General features: G+C 44.3%; 1 protein-coding gene across 1 annotated transcript in view; it reads right to left on the reverse strand.

Moving 5' to 3' along the window:
* Positions 1–1,608: 1,608 nt before the first annotated feature.
* man1a2 (mannosidase, alpha, class 1A, member 2) overlaps positions 1,609–23,708 on the reverse strand; it is a 190,830-nt gene continuing 168,730 nt past the window's right edge. Inside the window, exons 11-14 of the mRNA XM_080478269.1 lie at positions 22,726–22,945; positions 18,771–18,943; positions 4,541–4,656; positions 1,609–1,844 (exon numbers count right to left, since the gene is read on the reverse strand). Of these exons, the coding sequence (XP_080334395.1) occupies positions 1,709–1,844; positions 4,541–4,656; positions 18,771–18,943; positions 22,726–22,945 (645 nt within the window). The 3' untranslated portion in view covers positions 1,609–1,708. The remainder of the gene's footprint in view (positions 1,845–4,540; positions 4,657–18,770; positions 18,944–22,725; positions 22,946–23,708) is intronic.

Below are 23,708 nucleotides of genomic sequence, written 5' to 3' on the forward strand. Positions count from 1 at the left end.
CACCGCCGCCTGCACCGCCTCCTGCAGCGCCTCCTGCACCGCCTCCTGCAGCGCCTCCTGCACCGCCTCCTGCAGCGCCTCCTGCAGCGCCTCCTGCAGCGCCTCCTGCAGCGCCTCCTGCACCGCCGCCTGCACCGCCTCCTGCAGCGCCTCCTGCACCGCCTCCTGCAGCGCCTCCTGCACCGCCTCCTGCACCGCCTCCTGCACCACCTCCTGCAGCGCCGCCTGTTTTCACATTAAGTTCATTTTGTTCTATTTTGAGGCTCTTTAATGAGAAATAATCCAGAGATCCAGCAGCTGGTGGAGGCGACCAAACTAGTGGGGGAGAACCGATTTGATTATGCCGAGGAGGAGGAGGAGGCTGTGAGGAGGAGGAAGAGGAGGCTGTGAGGAGGAGGAAGAGGAGGAAGAGGCTGGGAGGAGGAGGAGGAGGAGGAGTAGAAGGCTGTGAGCAGTGACAACAGAAGGCAGGAGGTGCTGCTGCCCCTTAACGGGTCAAACTGAAAGGAGACGACTGCTCGGACCCCCGACAGACTGAAAAGCTCCAGAAAGCTCCGCTCAGTGGACGAAGGTGTGAAAATGTTAAACAAAGAGCAACGCTGTAAAGGAGAGGGTGAGTCTGCATCAGGACCAGTGAATGAAGCTGAAGCAGATTTCCACTGAAGCTGTTTGGATCCGACTGATCAGACTCTTTGTTTTTTTAACATCTGATGGCAACCCAAACATGAACGAGAAGAATCTGAAGATTCCTGACTGGCTGGAGGTGGGGGCTCAGCGGGGGGTCAGCGGGGGGGGGGGGGGGGGGGTGTCAGCAAGGGGGCTCAGGACATTCATTGATTAGTTCACTCTTTCAGGGCACAAAGAAAAGATTCACAGCAGTTTTTCAAACCACCACAAGAGGGCACACTTGTAACAAAAGCTTGGCTGAAACTCATCCATGTGCATCTCAAACAGAAAGATTTGGATTCTGAGGAATTGATCGGCAAAACTGTGATGAATGGAGATTTGAAAAAAAAAAAAGAAAAGCAGCATGTGGTAAACATGTAGCAGCAGACTTGAAGAAGGAGGAGGAGGATGATGATGATGTCTTTAAAGAAAGTGGAATGATGTGGATGAGGAAGCTGGGGAATCGCTCTTCCATTCTCGATGGTCCATTTCTCTGAAAACGGAGGGAGAGGAGACCCTCCTCACACCGACGCTGCGACAATCTGCAAACGTTTCAGGACAAAGTTCGTCCGATGAAGGTGAGACATGAGGCGGACCGGGCCGGGGGTTTCCAGTCACATCCTGTGTCCCCTTCTGAAGGATTCGTCCAAAACAAAAACAAGAAAACAAAAAGCACATCTCATCAACAGACCCTGTAAAGTCCTCAAGTCAGTCCGACTGGAAGAGAGAAAAGAACAGAACGTCACTTCCATCAGCGTAGCGTCAGTTTGTGACTGTGTGACTGTAATCCTTTATGAAATCTCAGAAACACTGAAAAGTTTGGTCGAAGGACGAGAAACGAAAACAAAACAAAGTAATAAATCCTGGTGAAGCTTCAGTCCTTCAGCCGCACAGCAGGAAACCACAGAAGAAGAAGAGAGGCTCCTCCCTCATGTCCCACAAGCAGAGTCTGAATGGAAGGAGTCCGGTGTCGGTGGCGGGTTTTCTTTTTTTAAATGGAGCGGGACGAACGTGTGGCGCCCCCCAGAGGTGGGTCTGGTGTCTACCGCTGCGCCGGCTCACTGCCCGGCAGCGTAATGTTGCCCAGGTGGAGCACGGGCAGCGGGTGAGCCTCCGTGTTGAAGACCCAGCTCTCCAGTGGCATCAGGTCGTCGCTGGAGAACAACAGGTAGAGATACCTGCAGGAGAAGAGACACGTCAGCCACCTGCACCGACCAGCGTCCAGCGTCCAGCCCGGAGACCACAGCATGATTAACTGGACAAAAACATCCCGACAAACACAGTCTTCTCTTGGATTATTTATAAGATTCTGAAATGATTGATTTAAAATGCTATTTTAATCACTAATAACTGGCATGACCGACCGGCAGTGATATTATAATAAAGAATCAAATATCTTTTGAAATTATTGGTAAATTATTTACGCTTCATTACATAGAAAAAGGTCAAAATGATGACATCATTAGCAGGTATTACATTATTGGGCTGTTCCAGGAAGGAACTCATAACGCTGGAGAAAACCTCTGCAGGGAGAAATAAAGACATGAAATAAGAAGCAAACTGTTAGATTAGTGGGGTTATTAATCTCTTCATTCATCCTGCATGTTCAGTCTGACTTCCTCCGATTCAAAGAAAACAATAACAATAAATCCACCTCCTCAGTTTTGATTTAACGACCTGAAACATTTTATGTTTCTATGCTGATGAAACATGAAATAATAAAGTTGCAGATATGATATGTATTTATTTATTTTCCTAAATGGTTGCTTTTGTAGCTCTGGGGTTCCTCACAGATGAGGGTTCTTTGTGTGGTCGTGGTCGTGGTCGTGGACGTGGACGTGGACGTGGTCGTGGACGTGGACGTGGTCGTGGTCGTGGACGTGGACGTGGACGTGGTCGTGGACGTGGTCGTGGACGTGGACGTGGACGTGGTCGTGGACGTGGACGTGGACGTGGTCGTGGACGTGGACGTGGACGTGGTCGTGGTCGTGGTCGTGGACGTGGACGTGGACGTGGACGTGGTCGTGGTCGTGGTCGTGGTCGTGGTCGTGGTCGTGGACGTGGTCGTGGTCGTGGTCGTGGTCGTGGACGTGGACGTGGACGTGGACGTGGTCGTGGACGTGGACGTGGACGTGGACGTGGACGTGGACGTGGACGTGGACGTGGACGTGGTCGTGGACGTGGACGTGGACGTGGACGTGGACGTGGACGTGGTCGTGGTCGTGGTCGTGGACGTGGACGTGGTCGTGGACGTGGACGTGGACGTGGACGTGGACGTGGTCGTGGTCGTGGTCGTGGACGTGGACGTGGTCGTGGACGTGGACGTGGTCGTGGACGTGGTCGTGGACGTGGTCGTGGACGTGGACGTGGACGTGGACGTGGTCGTGGACGTGGACGCGGACGTGGACGTGGTCGTGGTCGTGGACGTGAGCGAGCGGCAGCAGGACTCGGAGCAGCAGGACTCGGAGCAGCAGGACTCGGAGCAGCAGGACTCGGAGCAGCGCGAGCAGAAACACCGAGCCCGTCAGATGTCATTCTCTCGGACGGGTGGCGCTGACCTTTACACCAACTCCACTGGCATCGTGGTCATTTGAGACGCTTTCAAGTTAAACAAATAAATAAACAGAGCCGGCGTCCAGCGTCATGCTAATGCTGAGACGAGAGAGAAAGTTTGATCGGAATGGAAACTGTCGGGGGTGAGATTCAAAGTCGTGCCAGCAGAGGGCCTCAGTGAGCTGCAGTTAGACATTGGATTGTCTTAATAAGTCTGAGTTTTCCAGAACCCTGCCAGTGGTTCTCCACTGCTCCTTCCTCACATCAGTTTAAAGATTTTAAGATGAGCAGGAAGTCTCCATCAGATCAGCAGATCTGGAGCCGCACTGACAGAGTCCTTTAGTTTGGTTTGTGTTTGAGGCGTTAAGGCTGAAACATGTCGTCTATGAAGCCACTGTGCTCTCGTTCCTCCGGCTCTCGCTGCAGAAGCATCAGTGGGACTAATTTAACTCTGAATTATGATATGAAAACCAGTAAAAACTACTCCCCATTTAAACACATATAACCTATTAATATTTTGGTTTATTGTTCACGGGGCTGAGAATGGCTGACGTCGTCATCCCAGTTTGATCAAACTTCCTTATCTTCCACTTTAAGGGCAAACTGTTCCCCTGTTGTCTGATATTTCCTCTCCAGGAGCAGGTGACATAACGTGACGTCTGACCAGAGGAGACTGAACCACCCGGTGCTGAACTCTTATATTTGATGTGAGCTCAGTTGTTCTGTGCAGGAAGTTCAGTGATTGAGAGTTTCCTGTCAACATTTGTTCAAAACTCTTGAAAGAAAAGGTTTTAATTTGTCTTCATAAAACACGGAGGATTGAATGTTTTATTCAGGAAGTTACTCACCGTCAACACGTCGCCCTCGACAATAAAGTGGAAAAGAGTGAGGATTTTGTTGTACAAGCTGTTATTGTGTCTGACTCTTATGTACCTTATCCTTTGTTTACTCACTGAAGATAAATAACGAAACGACTTTTTGGGAAAACGTTGTTTTCATCTGATTTTTGTATGACGTCCAAAGTACTTGTCTGCTGGGAGTCCACGTCACAAGAACTACAGATTTTGTCCTTCATTACTTACATTGGGACTATTTTAGGGAAGATTTGGGAAAAAAAAGAAGAAAAACAAAAGGATGGAATCTTCTCTGAACACGATTGTTTGAGACGTTCATGTTTGTAAAACAATGAAATGTTCTACATTTTTAAAGGGAAAATGGGACTGAGAGTTTATCATGTAAATAAAATCCCAGTATTATTCAGTAGAAGTCCTGGCGATTCTCAGATTTTGTAAATTCATATAAATACTGAGTTAAAACCTACTTGAGCGTCTCGGCCAGGAAGAAGCTCTGCTGCACGTCGTCGTAGGTCGGGTTGGACGAGTAGACGTCCTTCACCCCCGAGAAGCCTCCGCTGACCCTGCAGTACTTATCAATGGCCTGAAGGGAAAAGATGAGCGAAACATTAGGAATATTTCAGAAGTATTTACTGTAAAAACAAAACAACTAGCCAAACAAACAACTAATGAATGAACGGACGAACAAACCAATCGACGAACCAACCAACCGATTAACCAACTAACCAACCGAAAAACCAACCAACCGACGAGCCAACCAACCAACCAACCAACCAACCGACAAACCAACCAACCAACCAACAAACCGAAAAACCAACCAACTGAGCAACCAACCAACCGACCGACCAACCATCCAACCGAAAAACCAACCAACCCACCAACCAACCAACCAACCAACCAACCAACCAACCAATCGACGACCCAACCAACAAACCGAAAAACCAACCAACCGAAAAACCAACCAACCGACCAACCAACCGACCAACCAACCAACCAACCAACCAACCAACCAATCGACGAACAAACCAACGGACGAACCAACCAACCGATTAACCAACTAACCAACCGACGAACCAACCAACCGATTAACCAACTAACCAACCGACGAACCAACCAACAAACCAATGAACGAACAAACGAACCAACCGACTAACGAATCGACAAAGTAAAATCTTGTGGCTGTTCCTTCCAGGCGTCGCTCTGCCTTCATCTATCCTCCACCTTCTTCGCTGCTCCACCCTCCACCACTTTGTCCTCCTTCACCAAACCAACCAAGTTTCTCTCTGAAGTGCTGGATTGTCGCCGACCCTCTGATTTAATACGACACAATGACTTCTAACTGGAGGGTTCAGCTCTCAGCTCTGCTGCTTTCTTACACATTATTAACTAAATGAACCTCCTCAGGTTATACGTGTGAACATTCAGGGAACAATGAAAGAATAGAGGAAAGTTTTGTGACAAATAGGCATAAAAATGACGGCAGTGGGAAACGGAAAAGATGCATGGAGGAAAAAGAAAAGAGATGATGGGGAAAGGAGAGCACAATTTTAATGAGCTTATAAAAGCATGCTTTAATTAATTTCTTTGCTTGTGGTAGATTAGAGTGAGTCCTGCTGAGATGTTCAGGAAGCAGCCGCACCAAATATAAAGGAGAAATAAAGAAGATGAACACAAAAGCTTTGCGATGTCTTCATGCTTTCACATCCTCGTCTCTAATATATTTTTGTCCTTCTTCCACACAAAGGAGACCAGTAATGACGACACTTATTTCTTCCCTGTTTGGCGGCATCAGTTTTCCACACTGAGGTCGATTTCTACAAATAATCTTTCACATTTATTGTTAGAAAACTCTGAATCCTTTGGTTTTTAAATGGTTTCTCACCAATTCTCCAACTATGAAAAGGGCAGTGGCGGGCCGTCAGGGCCTGCAAGGCCATCAGGGCCTGCAAGGCCTGCCAGGCCTGCAAGGCCTGCAAGGCTTCTCTGCAGGCCGAAGAAAAAGATCTGAATCACTGATGTTGATTATATTTTTGTCCATGAAAACTTATAAAATAACTCCAAATGATCTGTCCGCTTCCTCTCATAGCTCCTCCCCCGGCTGCGCTGCTTCCAGACGTGTACTTCCATATTAAAGCTTTTAACCAATGATTATGTTTCAAGAGACAAACAACAAACGTGGAGGGCGGGAAGGCAGATGAGATTGGAAAAAGAATGAGATTTATAAACACAGCAGTCAAAAACAGGTTAATTTTTCTCTCCCAGCTTCTGCTTTCACCTCTAATGATGCTAAACTGTCTCAGTATAAGTATTTACAGGCTCTGCCAAGGTAATCCTGTGCTGCTAATTAACTCTAACTTCCATCATGTCACCACTGAAAGGATTTGGCATCGGTGCGACTCGAGGAACAGAGCTTTCTAGTTCATATAGCAGTCACTGCAGAGGCAGGCTGAACGTTTGCAGGATAACCGACCAATGACAGGCAAGAGAATGGGCTATATGCACACATCACTTCCACGTTCGGCGTAAGGATGCAAAGTTATTTCCGGTCGCGGCGTTCTGAATGGGAAAGTACCGGTATTATGGCAGAGTCTTCTCTACAGTTCACCTGGTGTCTTTTATAACTACCAAAGTTTACAGGTAATGATGTACGTCGTATTGTCAGAGCCGCAGCCATCACACCGCAGAATAAACTTTAAAAAGGATTCAAGCTTTACGTCTGTTCTCACCTCTGTGATTCTGAAGGTCTGTGACGCTAATCCCAGCGAGCTTGAGCTCGGAGTGTAGCGCTGACTGTTGTGTTTTGTAGTCATGATCCGTCTTGCTACACGCTAGAAATGCCTCTTTTTTAACGTGTTTGTATTTTTTATTAAAGTATCAGGGGAAAATAAATCTACTGAGATCCCAGTGAGAGCTCACTGCTCCAGATCAATGAAGAAAGCAGAGAAGCCACACCAGCTGCCAGTAGGACTAGTTAAAATGTCGAAAGGTTGGTTCAACACGTTTGACCCTTTCTGTAACTTCACTTGAGCTTTGATAACCACAGGTAAAGATGTTTGGAAGCCAAATGCTGTTCCAGACTATTTGGTAGTAACCAAATGGGAGATGTTTTATCATTCGAGCTATTATCATACTTTTACTAGTCATCATTTTACTAACCTTTATGGCTCCAAAAAAAAAAAAAAAAAATAGTCCACTTACTCAGCTATTCTTCAGATTGCATGCTTTTACTCAAAGCTGTCCTGTCATCTTTACTTCTTTATTAACATCCGGCTCCAACTATTAAACCTGTTAACTAATATACCCGATGACACTCTTTAAGAAGCAAAAACCTGCACTATTTTGTTGGTGGTGGCACTGGCCTCTTATGTCACAACTACTGTTCTGTCCTCATTCATTCATGGAAAACAGCATTCCTATGTTTACATTTTTATCTGGAGTTAAAATGAAGTTTAAGTTTAAATTTAGTTCAGTTCATAGTTCACAGAAATACAAGCTTGTTCACTGAACTATTGTAGACAGTAGACGAGTCACGCAGAGCAGCACAGATGTTACATGAGACAGTTCACCAGTGTCTTGCACCACTAAAATGACAGACCAGGTTTTGCTCTTATTGCTGTTGCAGGAGACCATCTTTTCAGAAGCCATTCATTTTGCTTCTTTGTATTTCAGACGACGTTACGTGATGCACAGCCAGTTGTGTTGGTTAACAGCTTCTGTTCTTGTGTTGCTGGCTGTGGAATCTGCAACCACTTCGTTGCATTGTTTTACCAGACAGCCCATTGTTCTGAATGTGGCATGTCTGTTGTCCCTCCTGTCCCGTCATGCACACAGACACACCAGAAGTGGCATAAACCACAAACAATGGTATGTGTCATTTTGACACTCAAATGACCTCATATGTGATAAAAAGAATACGTCCCCTTTAAGAGTATTTTTTTTTCTATTTAAATTCTTATTTGCATTCCTGCTCATTGTCGTGTTCTTCCACACAAATTTTGTTGTACTTCTGCACAGTGACAATAATTTATCTTGTCTTATCTTTATCTTCTAACACTACCTTTTAAATAAATAGGGAGTGAAGCCAGGACCTGTGGACGCCATGGTTGTCATAAAGCCCAAACCAGGTGCTATAACAGCCAGTGGAGGTCAGTATGTATCATCAAGTTTAATACTACAATGTGTTGTAATGATAAATGCTATTGATTGTCTGATGTTATTCACAGCCAACTGGGCTGGTTAAAGGGCAATTTCTGTGTAAATTGACCCACAGCCCTGTTACTTGAGCTCATTGTATATGTATATATCACAGGAGTGCCAAAATTAAAAGGAAATAAATGTGCAAAAAATATACAAAGGTAGTCATATTTTTTTTTTATCTTGTCTTTGCTTATTCCATTTTGTCATGCTTTCATTTGCTTTTTGTCATTGCATTTACTGGATGAGTCAAGCTGCACAGAGCCCATTGGAGCAAATGCAAGAAAAAAAATACAATTGTATTTTATTGTATTGTATTTTTGTGAATAAAAGTGGACAAACATACACGACTGGTTATGATAAATGATTTAAGAAAAAGAAAAAAAGCTAATCAAGGAACAAACACAGGACTTCCCCAGGTTTCAGCTAACTCTGCTGCACGTCAGCCCGCACTCCGACATTTTAACGAGCTGCGGTGCTCGTACAGTAGAGAGGTTACAAGCTAAATATGATTAAAATATGACGGAGAGTCATGAGCGAACTGGAACACGCATGAGCAGCACACAGCAGTGCAGAAGTTTCGGCAGTGCTGCTCCCACATAGTTCGGCCAGGGTGGTTGGCACAGCAGAAACTAATTCCGTCGGCCAGAGAGAGCTGGCCGAAGGAAATTACGTCATTTTGTTCGGCAGGACCTGCACTGCCAAACTTTCTTCTTCTTCTTATGGAGGATGAATTGGCCTTCAGAGATTGAGGCCGCATTCAGAGTGTCTTTGTTCATTGTACGGTACGATGAAATTCTTTTTTGGCAGTTGATGCAAAGAGTGCACCATCACATCGAGGCAGCCAGCGTGTGCAGTGCCCCACCCTTAGATCAAAAATGAAAAACAGGAGGTCAGGAAAGCTTAAAAAAAAAAAGAAAAAGCAGGTACCAAACTATACTCCTTTAGAGGGGCACTTTCACTGGCAGCTTATCGACAATCCCTCTAAACGCATGTAATTGAAAGCATTATCGCCGTCCTCGTCTTTCTCACTCGCTCACACACACCAGCCTGAGTGTATCCTCGTCATTGTCAAAAGACTCATTTCGACACAAGTCGCATAAACACTTCAACAATCCAGGAACTTCCAATCTTCTACTATGTGATATACACACACACACACACACACACACACACACACACACACACACACACACACACACACACACACACACACACACACACACACACACACACACACACACACACACACACACACACACACACACACACACACACACACACACACACACACACACACACACGCACACGCACACACACCATCTGTGCAAAATAGATTATCTTGTAAAACATCTAACTGTCGGGGAAGGAGAAAGAGCAGCAGCAGCCAAGTAAGGACACATTTCCCATCACAGCAGCTGGCCTTTATACCCCCACACACACAAATACACACATATATCCACAAATACACAATCTATCACACACGCGCAGGCAAGTCGACACAGGTAAAAGCCAACCAGTGTTAATGACGACAGTGAAAGAAAGAGGGATGACAAACAGGTAGGTGTGCCGTACCAGCTGGATACAAATAGACTGCAGAGTGTGTGTGTGTGTGTGTGTGTGTGTGTGTGTGTGTGTGTCCCTCACATTATGGGAACTTGCTGTCCTTATGTGGTTAAAAACAAAAGAAACGTACATATTTACATATTTAACATACACAATAACCTATACAGGTAGGGAAGCAACGATCCACGTTTTTCACTTCCATTCCGATCCCGATACCTGAATTTGGATATCTGCCTATACCGATACTATTCCGATACCAGAGCTTTAATATTCTTATTATCATTATTGTTGATTTTATGAGGCTATAATAAACTCCTCTCCACAGTCAAGTATGACAAATACGAATGTATGCATGTATTCTCCCAAAATGCAACTTGAGGTTAGTATAAGGTCAGAAAAGGAAACAGTACAAAACATTTTTGTTCCACGTGGAGGTCTGCGTGACGTCATCATCTCATAATAAACTAGTTCTATCTTTAAAACCTCAGAGTCACTTTATCAATCCCTGGGGAAGTTATTTAGCAACGCAGCACAAATGATTGGGACTACTTTCACAGACTCTTTTGGATAATCGAACGTGTGGAAAACAGCGCTCCGGTTTCTTTTTTGCTCTCCGGTTTACGAGAGATATGAAAAAAACGGCCGAGATGGGGTGCGTTGCTGCGCTCCGACCCGAGATCTGCAACTGAATAAGCCCTTCATACTCAACCTTATTTACCAACAACATTCCTGGACACAACTTCAAAATAAAAGTCAAAACGACGTATTTTCAAAAACAATCTTCTTCCAGCCGAGCTTGTACTTTGAAAAGAATACCAGATGCGCATACGTAAACGACATGGCGTTTGTGTCCATGTGAGAGTGAGCATGCGTAACTGACTCAAACAACACGTGGAAACTCTGTAAAAAGAAATCGAGTGCATCACTGACGGAGCAGCAAAGAGCAAGAGTCTGGTGATAGAGAGGAATAAGAGAGAGAGAGCGAGAGAGAGAGAGAGAGAGAGAGAGAGAGCGAGAGCGAGAGCGAGAGAGAGAGAGAGAGAGAGAGAGAGAGAGAGAGAGAGAGAGCAAAGGGAAACAATGGCTGCTTCTACATCCACTGTGTTCACTTTTTATTTGGAAACATATCGAAAAGTATCGAAATACATGGTGGTATCGGTATCGATACAAAATGTTGGTATCGTGACAATACTAGTGTGGAGTAGGGCGCAGCTTCACGGAGGTCTGAATTGCCTGGTAGAGCATTAAGGAACTGCTTTTCATTGTTTTAAAATGGTGAGGCCTGGCGGCAGAGCGGCCGCCTGGCGGCAGAGCGGCCGCCTGGCGGCAGAGCGGCCGCCTGGCGGCAGAGCGGCCGCCTGGCGGCAGAGCGGCCGCCTGGCGGCAGAGCGGCCGCCTGGCGGCAGAGCGGCCGCCTGGCGGCAGAGCGGCCGCCTCGCTGTACAACGGCTTTGCAAACATCCACGTTGATGTGTTACTTTGCGATGGTTTGAGTGTAAAATACGATCAGAAATCTCTGCAGGTTGCATCGGAAATTTCGATCACCCCGCCGATCTAAAAAACCCCCCAAAAAACAAAAACTTTTTCACGTCAGCTGCCGTAAAGCGAGCCCCGTTTGCGACCTGCTGTAAACTGAGGTTAGCAGCCTAAAGCCATTGAGAGGATAAAATGTCAGCAGTCTGGAGGTATTTTAAGGTTGATAACCAAACCAGTCCAGCGGCCAGTTGTACTATTTGCTTCACCACAGTCCCGAGAGGTGGAGCACCAGAGCTTCACCACAGTCCCGAGAGGTGGAGCACCAGAGCTTCACCACAGTCCCGAGAGGTGGAGCACCAGAGCTTCACCACAGTCCCGAGAGGTGGAGCACCAGAGCTTCACCACAGTCCCGAGAGGTGGAGCACCAGAGCTTCACCACAGTCCCGAGAGGTGGAGCACCAGAGCTTCACCACAGTCCTGAGAGGTGGAGCACCAGAGCTTCGTTTAACACAACTAATCTGATAAGACATCTAAAAAGTAAACATGTGGTGGAGTACGCTCAGCAAAGACCATCATCCGTGGACAAAAGATGACATAATGGCCCCCTCCTCCCCCCACCGCGGTCCACAACGTCACCTAATAACCACAACAATCAGGGACTACAAGCTCCGGTCGAGCTGCAGGAGCTAGAAGCAGGCGGAGCGGGGCCATAGACCTAAAAAATTTACACCAGGGGTGGGCATTCCTGGTCGTCAAGGGCCGCAGTCCTGCACATTTTCTTTGTTTCCCTGCTCAAACACACCTGAGTTGTCATGATGAGGCTCTGCAGAATGCTTGATAATGAGCCACTCAGCTGTGTTGATGTGAGGACACATTGAAAACGTGCCGGACTGCGGCCCTCGAGGACCAGGAATGCCCACCTCTGGTATAAATGATAAGTAATTCTCTTAATTTTGCAGTTTGCAGCTGCAAAACCTGCTCCTGTTCTGGTTTTAGGAGCTAAAACGAGGCTGCGAGCAATCCCCCGCCCCAACAGGCCGTCTACGGTTTTTGGTTGAAAGGGTCCACAGACTGCTATTCTTTGCTAGTAACATGCCTTTAGCAGAGAGGTCAAATTAATACTGAATATAATAATGTACGGGCTGACCTTCTGACTCAGAAGTCGATATTAAATATACTTTCAGCTTAAAAAAAGAAAAAAGCTCCTCTCTCTGCTTTGAATAGTTTCACCTGCCACTAGAAACAAAGCAAAGAATATAAAACCTGAGTAAATGGGAAAAGAGAAGATAAAAAGAGGCTAATCCACTGAAGTAAAGGTCATTTCTGAACAAAAATGTGGGCAAGTTTTATAAAGTTTCATGTAAAGCTGCTGGAGGGAGGGTTTGCAGAGCCTGAACTGGCCTTTTATTTCATCTGTGATAGTTTAACTGTACTTTTTTTAAAAGCAACCAGCCACAAAGCACAATGAATGTTCTCATATTCCTGAGTGCCTGCGGACCTGCCGGGACTTTCATATCACATTTATCTGGTAATCATCACAGATGTACTTCTGGCTCGGGACTTCACTTGTACTTTAACAGTCACGTCCATATCTTCTAGTTTCAGGCAAGTAATTTGGATTGTAACACGTTTTAAATATGGATGTAGAATTTGGAATACCTTTGAGATATTGAAAAATAATCTGTAGATTATCATGAAACTACCCCCGGCAACCTCAGCTGGTAGAGCATGAGACTCTCAGTCTCAAGGTAGAGGGTTCATGTCCCCCGCCGGGCGCCACCTTCCTGTGGGCTCTCCACCTGAAGGAAGGTTCTTAATGGTGCAACGTGATCTGGGTGATGGTGCTCAGACTGACACCCCCACCACCCGGAAACGGATAAGAGGGAGAAGATGGATGGATGGATGGATGGATGGATGGATGGATGGATGGATGGATGGATGGATGGATGGATGGATGGATGGATGGATGGATGGATGGATGGATGGATAATCATGAAACTGTAGTTTATTAATGAGATATGGTGCTTCCAAATCAATTGTTACAAAGTAGGTATTATTGAAAGTAAAAAATTGACAGCAGTTTAACAAATGGGGATGCCAATATGAGGTCAGACACTGCATAGAGTACTCGGATTCATAAAAGATCCCCGATACATCCTGGTGAGTATTACGTGACGTCATCCGTCAGCAACCTCAGCATCAGGTAGACAAGAGGACGAGCGACGTCAGCAGTTTGAAGATTCTTTCATATTAATGAGAATAACACAAGTAAGGCAGAAAATCACAAAATACGATCTGCCAAAATATCAGCAGGAGTTATTTTGAACAACGGAAGCAAATGAATCACCAGAGACATTTGGACGAGCAGAGTTAGAACCATGTCACTCAGTAGTTTAGCTGCTCGTGGATCAAGAAGCTGTCCAGAGGTGGTTTGTGGCAACGCATAGATTTCACGTATTGTTTGTGTATGAAGTATAAATTATACTTAATGGCATTCAATGAGTACCGGTACTCGTATCAGCAAGTAGCTAAAAGTCAGTACTTGTACTTGTCCTTTTCAAAAGTTGCATCGGCTATGAACAGAACTCCAAGGAAGCAACACACCCTGTTTCAACTGAGTGACTTTACCTCCACAGAACATTCTGCTCTCAATAACTCTAGAAAAGCTGCGATCAGTCAAGTCACTTCAACTGTAAATCAGCTCAGTGCAACATTCAGCCTTCTTCACATTTTATTCACTATTAACTCACATGTCAATCCGATGGTTGAAGTCCCTGTGGACAACTGTTTCGAGCAGCAGAAGTTAAAGAGAAAAAGAAAGGGAAGACAGACCAGCTGGAGACGAGCGCCACATCAATTTAAAATGTGATGTAATGACGCCGAGTGGAGTTTAAAAAACACAGCAATTATAAAAATTAATGTTTATACATGTAGATGAGGATGATAACAACATAATGAGGCCAATTAGTGGATAAAGCCGGGAAGCATGTAGCTTTGTTATAACTTCAACAACAAGCGGTGAACAAAAAGACGAGAGAAATATTAATCTGTTGTCAGATATTATATCATTATTATAATATTATGTGCACAATATTTTGACTTTTGTTAAGATGTTAAAAAAATGATGCAACTTTGATTTGTACAGAGAATTTGTGTTTGCAGTGGATATGATGACTTATGGACTGAATCCAAAAACAGAATTTAATATGATGGAAAAAAAAAAGAAAAGAAAAATGATAGCAGGAATAATCCTGTTTATCTTTCATCTCATGGATAATAAATATTTATGTGTCTGAGATCTGGACTGACTGTGTGGATGTGTTAACGTGTAAGTTCAGTGGCCGTCTGATGGTTTCAAAACCTTTAAAACCATGTCAGGAGAACTATGTTGATTTTCAGATGGATGACACACAGAGACCCAGCAGGTTATTTGGAGAAAGAGATGAACAGGAAAAAGAACAAAAAAGGTTTTGCCCACATGATTAAAAACTGATAGAATTGATGCGACTTTGTTGAATTGCACTATAATTCCATAAATTAGAAGTGTCATACAATTTGATGTGGTCAGGTTTTTCTTAAAGGCGTCATATTATCCAGCTTTTCAACAGTTCTGTCTCGGTCGTCCCAAAACCTTCTTTTCAAAGTTTATAGCTTTTCCTTGATTTTCCACCCTTTGAATATTGGACCATAGGAGCTGCATTCAGAATCTGCTGTGTCTGTGTGAGCTGGACTGGCTCCGCCCACACATGCCCATCTTGGGAAGTGGAGGAAGTACTTCCTCTCGTTGTGCCATGTGCCAAAGCAGAGCTGCCTAATTGTGGGAGGGTCAAAGGGAGGGCCTACCTTGATTGGGATTGGCTAAACCCCCGATGACACTATATAGGGTTTGATTTCTGATTGGCTCATTGGAGCAACACACTCACAAGAAAGGGAGAGCACAGACTTTCTTCATTTCTGGGCGTCATTCCACGTATGGGGACGATTATTACTGTTGGAAAACCATTATTAATTGAATTTAAACATAATATGACCCCTTTAAATGCAGTGTTGGGCTCAAGATTCCATTCAACTCCTTCAAGCAGTTTCTCACACCCAGAGGGAGAGACACCAGAGGAGAAACACCAGGAACAATGGAACAGCAGGGAGGAAGGCTGCGACCCGAGGAGGGCCACACACCCCGGGTTTGAAACCAATAGGAACTCAGCAGTGAATGCAGTTTCTAGCTTCCAGTCACTCATTGGTTGAACCGACACGGACACGCAGGTGTCCGAAATTCAAACTTGGGTGAAACCCCCTTCCAACTAACTGCTCCTGGCCTCTCACCCCCGGACGCCAAGAGAGACACACGTCTCTGCCGATCGGGAAGGAAAAGAGAGCCCAAAAGTGGACCCACACAACCAAATCGAGGTTCAGCCCGTTGGACGAGCAAAACACAGTTTGAAAGACTTCCTCCCTTTTCCTTTTCCTTTTTGTTTGGATCAATGGTTCGTGAGCCCGTGTCTCCCCCCCACTTCAGCTGCACTGCTCTCCAGAACGCAAGGCCCAACTTCTGGATTTGGGACGCCGAATTCAGACCCGGTAACGGACGAGTTACCGCAGCCTCACAGAACCGCGCAGCCTCACAGAACTGCGCAGCCTCACAAACGGTGCTGAACAACACGGCACAGCCGAACAGTAAGAGAGCTTTTGTCTGGGCAGCGTTGTTAAATTAGCCTGAAGCTAATATATGCAATGTATTTTTCCCGTGTCCCTGATTTTCATGCATCTGTTTGTGTACTCGTGTGTGTCCGCCAGCACTCGGCCCTGTATCTGATCGAGATTAGAGTAACACACACACACAGTTACAAGGAGCAGCCAAACTGCTATCTTGTTTTACCCGGACACATGTTCCGACATCCAGGTCAGAAACGGGCCGACAACGCCGTCCGGTCGTTACGGTAATAGTTCGGCATCGGTGAAACCGGGCCACTCAATGAGACCCCACCCAGCCACCCACCCACCCACGCATGTGACGGCATCTTGTTCATCTGGTCGCTAAGCAACCGCCACACCCGCAGAAAAGGCGAGCCAAACACCTTGAGTGGCTGCGTGGGTCATTGCAATCTTTCTTTACGTCCACCTGGTGGATGCATCAAGTCATTGCGCTCTCCGTCTGCGCGCTGCCACACGCCCCCGAGTGGTCGTCACACCGAACTTGATGGCTGCTTCCCTTTGGCAGACGTTCGAGGTCATTACACCCACTCACACTGACCCGCCAACATCTGCCTCCACCTGGTGGGCGTTCAAGGTCATTACATTCCCACTCAGACTCCCGACTCAGCACGCACGCACGCACATGCACACGCACACACACACACACACACACACACACTCTTTGTACATAGTGTTTGCTGTTTAATAGATTAGATCTCCGTGTTAGATGACTTTTGATACTTGAATGTGTTGATTTATGAGATGATTTATGAATTAATACATTTTGTTAATAAACGCCTGTTAGCTGAATTGAATGATTCCTGGTGATTATTGTGTATTTATTGTTGACAATTCACTGGTTTGTAACAGTCTGTGCTCGGATCTCACACCTTCCCTTTTATTTAAGATTGTTATATTTTACACAGAAATATTAACTAACCTAAATAAATCTTTTTCCAAACGAGACTGATATTTTGGTATTGGCTATTTCCAGATTCTCTTGTGGTGCCCCAATTTATTATTAATGAATAAGAAACAAATTTATTAAAATTAATACTATTATTCATTAATAAATTATTTTTGTTTATATTATTCCTTATTTATTAACTTTAAGTAATTAATCAATTACTTTAGGAGTTGTTAATGAGTAAATGACAGTTTACTCATTAACTTGAAATTTTTCATAAATTAGTTCCAGCGATTTATTACTTTCAATAATCTATTACTTACAGTAATGTAATGCTAATAACCAACCATAACTCCCAACAGCAGTGTGCACCTATATATTGTGCTATATGTCTACATGAGTTGATATTTATCATCATCATATAGACGCTACATGAGTAATCCAATTATATGAAGATCAGATTGAAATTACATCATGTAAATACGTCAGTCGGATTAGATTTGTCATTCTAAATGAATTCATGGCAGGATTGGAGAAGGGGGTGAAGTAGCTTCACTTATGAGCCCGGCGGTTCATGTAAACGACACATGGGATTCGGATATTAACTCACTGGTTCAACCCAGACCTACGTGTGCGTGTTTACGTGAAAGGGGCGGAGTTTACAGCGTCTGACCAATCACACACACAGACAAAATCCTGCAGAGCAGTTTACAGATTACTGAAGTAGCAGTTATTTTCAGAGATTATGAAGAATTCAAACACATCCAGCAGCTCAAAGCAACACTGCTGCTGCAGCCAAAGCCAGAACATTCCTGACTTGTGAATTCTGACTTGGTGAGATTATACCAGATTAATTTATCAGCGATATAAACGGACAGCACGTCCGCTGATCAATCAGTTTCACTTCATTACAGCAGAAACGTGTCGGGCTGAATTTCTTCACTGATCTTTTAGTTTATACTTTCCATTCAGTTGTGTTGAAGCTGAGTTTCTCTTGTGTTTTGTGTTGGAATATTAATTCATCACCGCGACGACACGAGTAGTTCTGGTTCCATAAATTCATGTTTCTGCAGTTGTGTGGGGTATGATCATTGACCTCATCATTACAGATCAAACCTTGTGGAGATAAACAGACTTGGAACAATGGAATCTCCGCTCTGTTGCAGCTCAGCCCTGAACCTACGAACCAATCACCATCATTTAAGAATGGGCAGGGCATTTTCCAAGAGATCTGATTGGTCAGGAGGCGGGGCTTTGACCTCTTATCGAGAACGTATCCTGCTCCGGAGCAGGTTAGACTTTCAGTGTCAGTTGCTGAGGTGATTTATCCCGGTGAGCGGCGAGCGAGTGTAATAGTATGGAAAACCCAGGGTTAATCCTTGAAGTTATCTCGATAAGAGAAAATCCAGCTTCGTAGTACAGGCCTCTGGACTGTGGAAAAGACAATCTGCTCATCAACATACTCCTGATCAGACTCTCAGCAACGAAAAATGTGAAAGTCCTTTACTACATTCTGCCGGGCTTCTGGGGAAAGCTGGATATGAGATCACACGCACAAGTTAAAGATCAATAGCCACTGCAAAGCATCAGGGATTTAATCCACTGATTTGACTGGATTATATTCTCGGTGCATACAAACCTGAACAACAACAACGTCCATATTAACGGCACAACCAGAAAGAATTCAACCAGACCGATAAAAAAAAGCTGAAGGTTCCTTGAGGGCGAGTCGGATTCACCAAGAACAGCTTCTGTTTTAATGAGTCCTGCCTTTTCAGTGTACGATGACAAAGAATGTCACATGTTACTGTTGAGTTCAAATCACACAAACAGAAGGTTGTAATCAAACAGCGGTTGTTTACCTGAGCTGCCTCCCAGCCCCACTGTCTGTATTTGGGATCGTGGGTGAACCTCCACATGTACCAGTAGGTCTCGATGACCTCCGGCCGCAGGATGTAGTACTTCTCATTCTGCCGCACAGCCACCGCCTCCAGACCGCTGTCGAACTTGAAGGCCTCCGGACCGAGCTTCAGCACTGGAGAGGAGGAAGAAAAGGAAGGAAAAGGGAGGGCAAAGAAAGGAGGCAGAGAGGTGGGATGAGGGGCGGGAGCAGAAGACGGGTGAGAATGGAGGTGAGGTCATGAAAAGAGAGGGACTCTCAAAATGGACAGTCGTAGTGATAAAGAGGAAGAAGTGAAGAAGAGGAGGAATATGTGAGATGAGACAAGACAAGGAAGGATGAAGAATGACAAGCAGAAAGAAAGAAAGGTGAGACATGCAGGGAATTATCAAGAGATGAAAAAAGTCAAAGGAGACATTATTGTTTGTTTCTTGTTTGTCTTCATAGTTAAGTCAACATTTTAATTTGTGTGTGTGTGTGTGTGTGTGTGTGTGTGTGTGTGTGTGTGTGTGTGTGTGTGTGTGTGTGTGTGTGTGTGTGTGTGTGTGTGGTAGTCTAAGAACCCCCAACCACCGTTCAACCTCATTGATTTTTACTGACTTTCATCTTTTTATGACCAACGTTTTTTACCAATTAAGCGTGATGGGCATAAAAAAAAATCTAAGTGTGGAAAATTAGCGAGAAGCTGGCACGCGCACTCGCACTCGCACACCCACACACCCCCACACCCACACCCACACCCACACCCACACCCACACCCACACACACACACACACACACACACACACACACACACACACACACACACACACACACACACACACACACCTCCAAAAGCTGCCACCAGTCACTGCTCATTAACCGGCAGTCTGACCGCTGCCTTCCAAATTTCTCTCCGTCTCCCTCCTCCTATTTTTCTATCTTCATTTGTTGCCACGGCAACTTCTTTTCTTTTTCAGAACACACTCATGATTCCTGAACACACAAAATCTTGCGTCTCACACAACTACTGATCCCCTGATAAGATATTTATGCACTCTGAAGCTGAAAATGTCATGAAAACAAAAACAAAAGACCATAACAATCATCACTTTAAGTAGATGCAGTCATTATATTTATTGTTGTTTGGGAGATTAAAGTTGAACTGCATTAGCAGGATTGGTGCAGAAGCTGAACGGATACAGAGGATATAGAAGAACTGGACGGCTGTGGTCAGGTGTGATGTGGAAGTTAATTTTAAAGTCATAAAAGTGCACTTTTAGCAATCATGACGAAATAAAGTTCTTGGTATCATGAATTAGTCGTATATGCTGATTCTCATCTTTTTATAATCCAACAAGTAAATTGGCCCGATTATGAGACATTTTGTTTAAACTCTACATATGTCTGATAAAACAGGGTTGTCTTGTAATCAGGGTCTAATCTTCAGCTATGTTTTATGCCGACTTCTGGATTTTTGGAAACGAGGGGAGCAAGGAGGAACTGCAGATACTCGAATGATCCAGTTTAACTTCAGGTGTTAGGGGGATGAGAAACCAGTTCCAAATGCTTCACATTGTTACAAACACAATTTTAAGTTTTAAAATGCGGCAGCTCAAAGTCCCTCAGTGTCGTCTGGAAGGAGCCGGCAGAGCCGGAGCACAAGAATCACGACAGCTGCAGTGAAAGCCAGCGTGCAATTTATATCAGTAGACTGTCTGCAAGACTTTTTCTTTTACCAGGAAACAACTGAGAGGTTCACCAAACTTTTAACCAAATGTGTGTGTGTGTGTGTGTGGACATTGTTTCTGCGAGCCGTGAGAGGCATTTTAATTATGTTGACAACAGCTGATTGCATTTTTATTGTCTTCATTTTGAAAAATTAATATACAAATAAGACTCTGTGTGCAATCCATCCATCCATCCATCCATCCATCCATCCATCCATCCATAGATAAATATACCATACATCCATGGTAAAACAGGATTAATAACCACATTCTAGCATTCACTTGTTAATTATGAGTTTCAGACAAACTAAAAATAAACAAGGATGTGCACAATAACACTTTAAGACAATAAAAGCTCCCAGACTTTTTAAATTGAGGTTCAGATCTGAACATTTTAAACATAAAAAGTAATAATTCATAAAACTGTCTTCATCTTGGGTAAAATGTGTTATTCTGTTTGCGCAGCAGAGGAATTTGCAACATGGACAAGATGAAAAGCTGTGATTGGTCCGTAAAAGACAGATTGTACGCTGCAAACACGAGTAAAAAATAAAAAGTCTTGACATGCTGGATATCCACCGTATACACAGACCTGGCTACCGTGTTCCAGAAAAACTTCATCATTGTTATCATAAATATTATAATTAACATAAGTTAACTCCGACCGTCAGGACTACACCTATAGCTTGCCTGATGCATGATAATTACCGCTCTATTCTTGTAGTATCTGTCCATTATGAACATCAGTACACTGCAATTAGTCTGACAGGAGACATGGAACCAGCACTGCAGGCTGATGCAGTTTTAAGTGGGCTGCTTTTCTCAGATTCCATAAAAAGGCCCTAAAAATACAATATTAAACAAACAACTGTGGCAGCTCATCTAAGGTAATATAATAGATACATTTTTACTGCCTCGAGTGTTCCCTTAACATTTTCTCTTGAGTGTGATTCAAAATCATTTCTGTATCTATTACTTTCAGCTCATTTTGGTAAAACGAGTCAATTTTATTATTGTGCTTCGACAAAATGCGTGAAAAATCTCCATTTATGGGAAAATAAACTGTTAGTAGACACTCTGCTGTTTTTGCTCATTTCAGATTCCTCCCGTCAGAACCAGATGTGACTGAAGTTTTTCAAACCTTTGATGAATTTGCCTTAAAGGTACCGTATGAATGTTTAGAGCAATGCCACTTTTATGCACTGGGTGGCGGCATTGAGCAGATTAACCCATTAACAGGCGCTTCAGAACTTTGCTGAATAGAGGAGACATGACTCACTGTACCATCGAGTGGTACAAATTGGTATGGCAACGATGAGATTACCTCCTAAAATTGAGAACTTTGGTAGATTTCTTTGCTACGACATATTTGTTATGTTTATAACATGAAAAACTCATTTTGAAAGTATCTTCTGTATATACTTGATACTGAGTGTGTGTTCCAGTTTTTCAGTTCACTGCCATGTTGTGGAAGATGTCAGATCAGATAACGAATCAAGTCTTTCTAAAGGCTCCGGCAGCCTCAAATATCAGACACAATCTGTTGATGGTCGGCCGTCTCAAAACTGCACAAAGCCTGACTAATCTGGACTCAGATGGCTGAGAATGGCGCAGTTTGTGGGCGCCTTTAGAGGCAATCTGAAAGTACCGTATTTCCCAGACAATAAGTCACACTTTTTTTTTTTGTCGTTTGACTGGTCTGGTTATGTGACTTGTATTAGGAAGCCACTTGTATATCAAAAAGTAGCAGTACATTCCATCTGGGATCACTAGATGTCACTGTATGAAACAGAATACTGCTACTGTACGACAGAAAGACTCTCTATTACAGTTGTATTAAAGTGACAACCTAAATATCGATGAAAACATGATGCAGCCAGAAACAGAAACCTCAGAAAGACTTCAGAGTACGCAAGAAACTTGTAAGGGATCAGAGAAAATCAGAGAAACTCTTCCTATGATGGAAAAAACAAAGAAGGCTAATTGTGACGTTAGGGAATTGAACAATAAATGCCAAATATAACGTTCATTTTCTCTCTTTATGACACATTTTTACCAGAAAGTACGACACCGTCTCCCACACAAAGTTATAGCAGCTATAAATGGTTTAACTGGAGGTTGGAGGATGTTAATGCAATGCTTAAATACTTGTGTAGGTTTTGTGGTAGCATAAGCATCTGTAGCCCCTCCCCCTTCTCCCTGCCTCACCTGTCCTGTCGTAGGACTCGTGGCAGGTGTGTGCGATCTCCGCTCCGAGCTGCAGGTAGTGTCCGGCCTTGTCGTCTGGCGAGCCGTCGGCGCCCAACGCAAACATGCCGCCGGCGAAGCAGGCCAGGTGGCCCATCTTCCTCTCCAGGTGGCCATTCTTCCATTCACCAATGAACGTCAGGCCGCCGTTGGATTTGCGTATCAGGTGGCGCTCGATGGCCTGCAGGTGGACGGAGGGAGTCGGTCAATGATGAGGTCAATGTTTTCTTCTCTGAAAACGAGTTCCAGAGAGGAATAGAACAGACTTTGGGCGAGAATGAGACAGAAGCTTTCAGTGTTCCTCTTTTTGCAGCCAGTGAATGAAAAGGTTCAGGAGGATGTGCCACATTCAGGAGCATGTCGCCGCATACATCCAAGTGATCAGGTGGAGAGGAGCAGCTATTACTGCAGGAACGTGGACAGAGAAGAACTACGCTGCACCAACGGTCCACTGACATCGAGTAGAACTGTAAGAGGGTGAGGAGGTTAAACGGAGGAAAACAAAAGACGGAGGCAGTTTTAAAAACCCGCCCATGTCCCTCACCTCCAGCCTGGCAGAGTCTGCTCCACTCAATCTGTCAAACCCTTCATGATTAACACACATCTTCATCAACTACAGACTGCTGGTGTCAGCTTTCTGCATCCGCCACAACTCAAAGGAAGAAGAGTAACAACATCTGACATTTCATAAAAGTTTGAACTGAATGACAGAACAGAAATCAGAGAAAAAGTAATTATTCTATTTAAATAAGCCTCAATCACAATGTATCATACATATTTTCAATGTACTATTTTTATTTCACGCTAATTTATATGCTTTCTGTTTCATATATCTCTTATAGTCTTCCAGTATTAAAGGTTTTGTACAAATACTCATATATTAAATATTAGATGGACTGTTACTTATTAATATGTCGGTATAATTTGCTTGACATTTGTTGTTT

Source organism: Lipophrys pholis (genome assembly GCF_963383615.2).
Source record: "Lipophrys pholis genome assembly, chromosome: 13".
NCBI lineage: Eukaryota > Metazoa > Chordata > Actinopteri > Blenniiformes > Blenniidae > Lipophrys > Lipophrys pholis.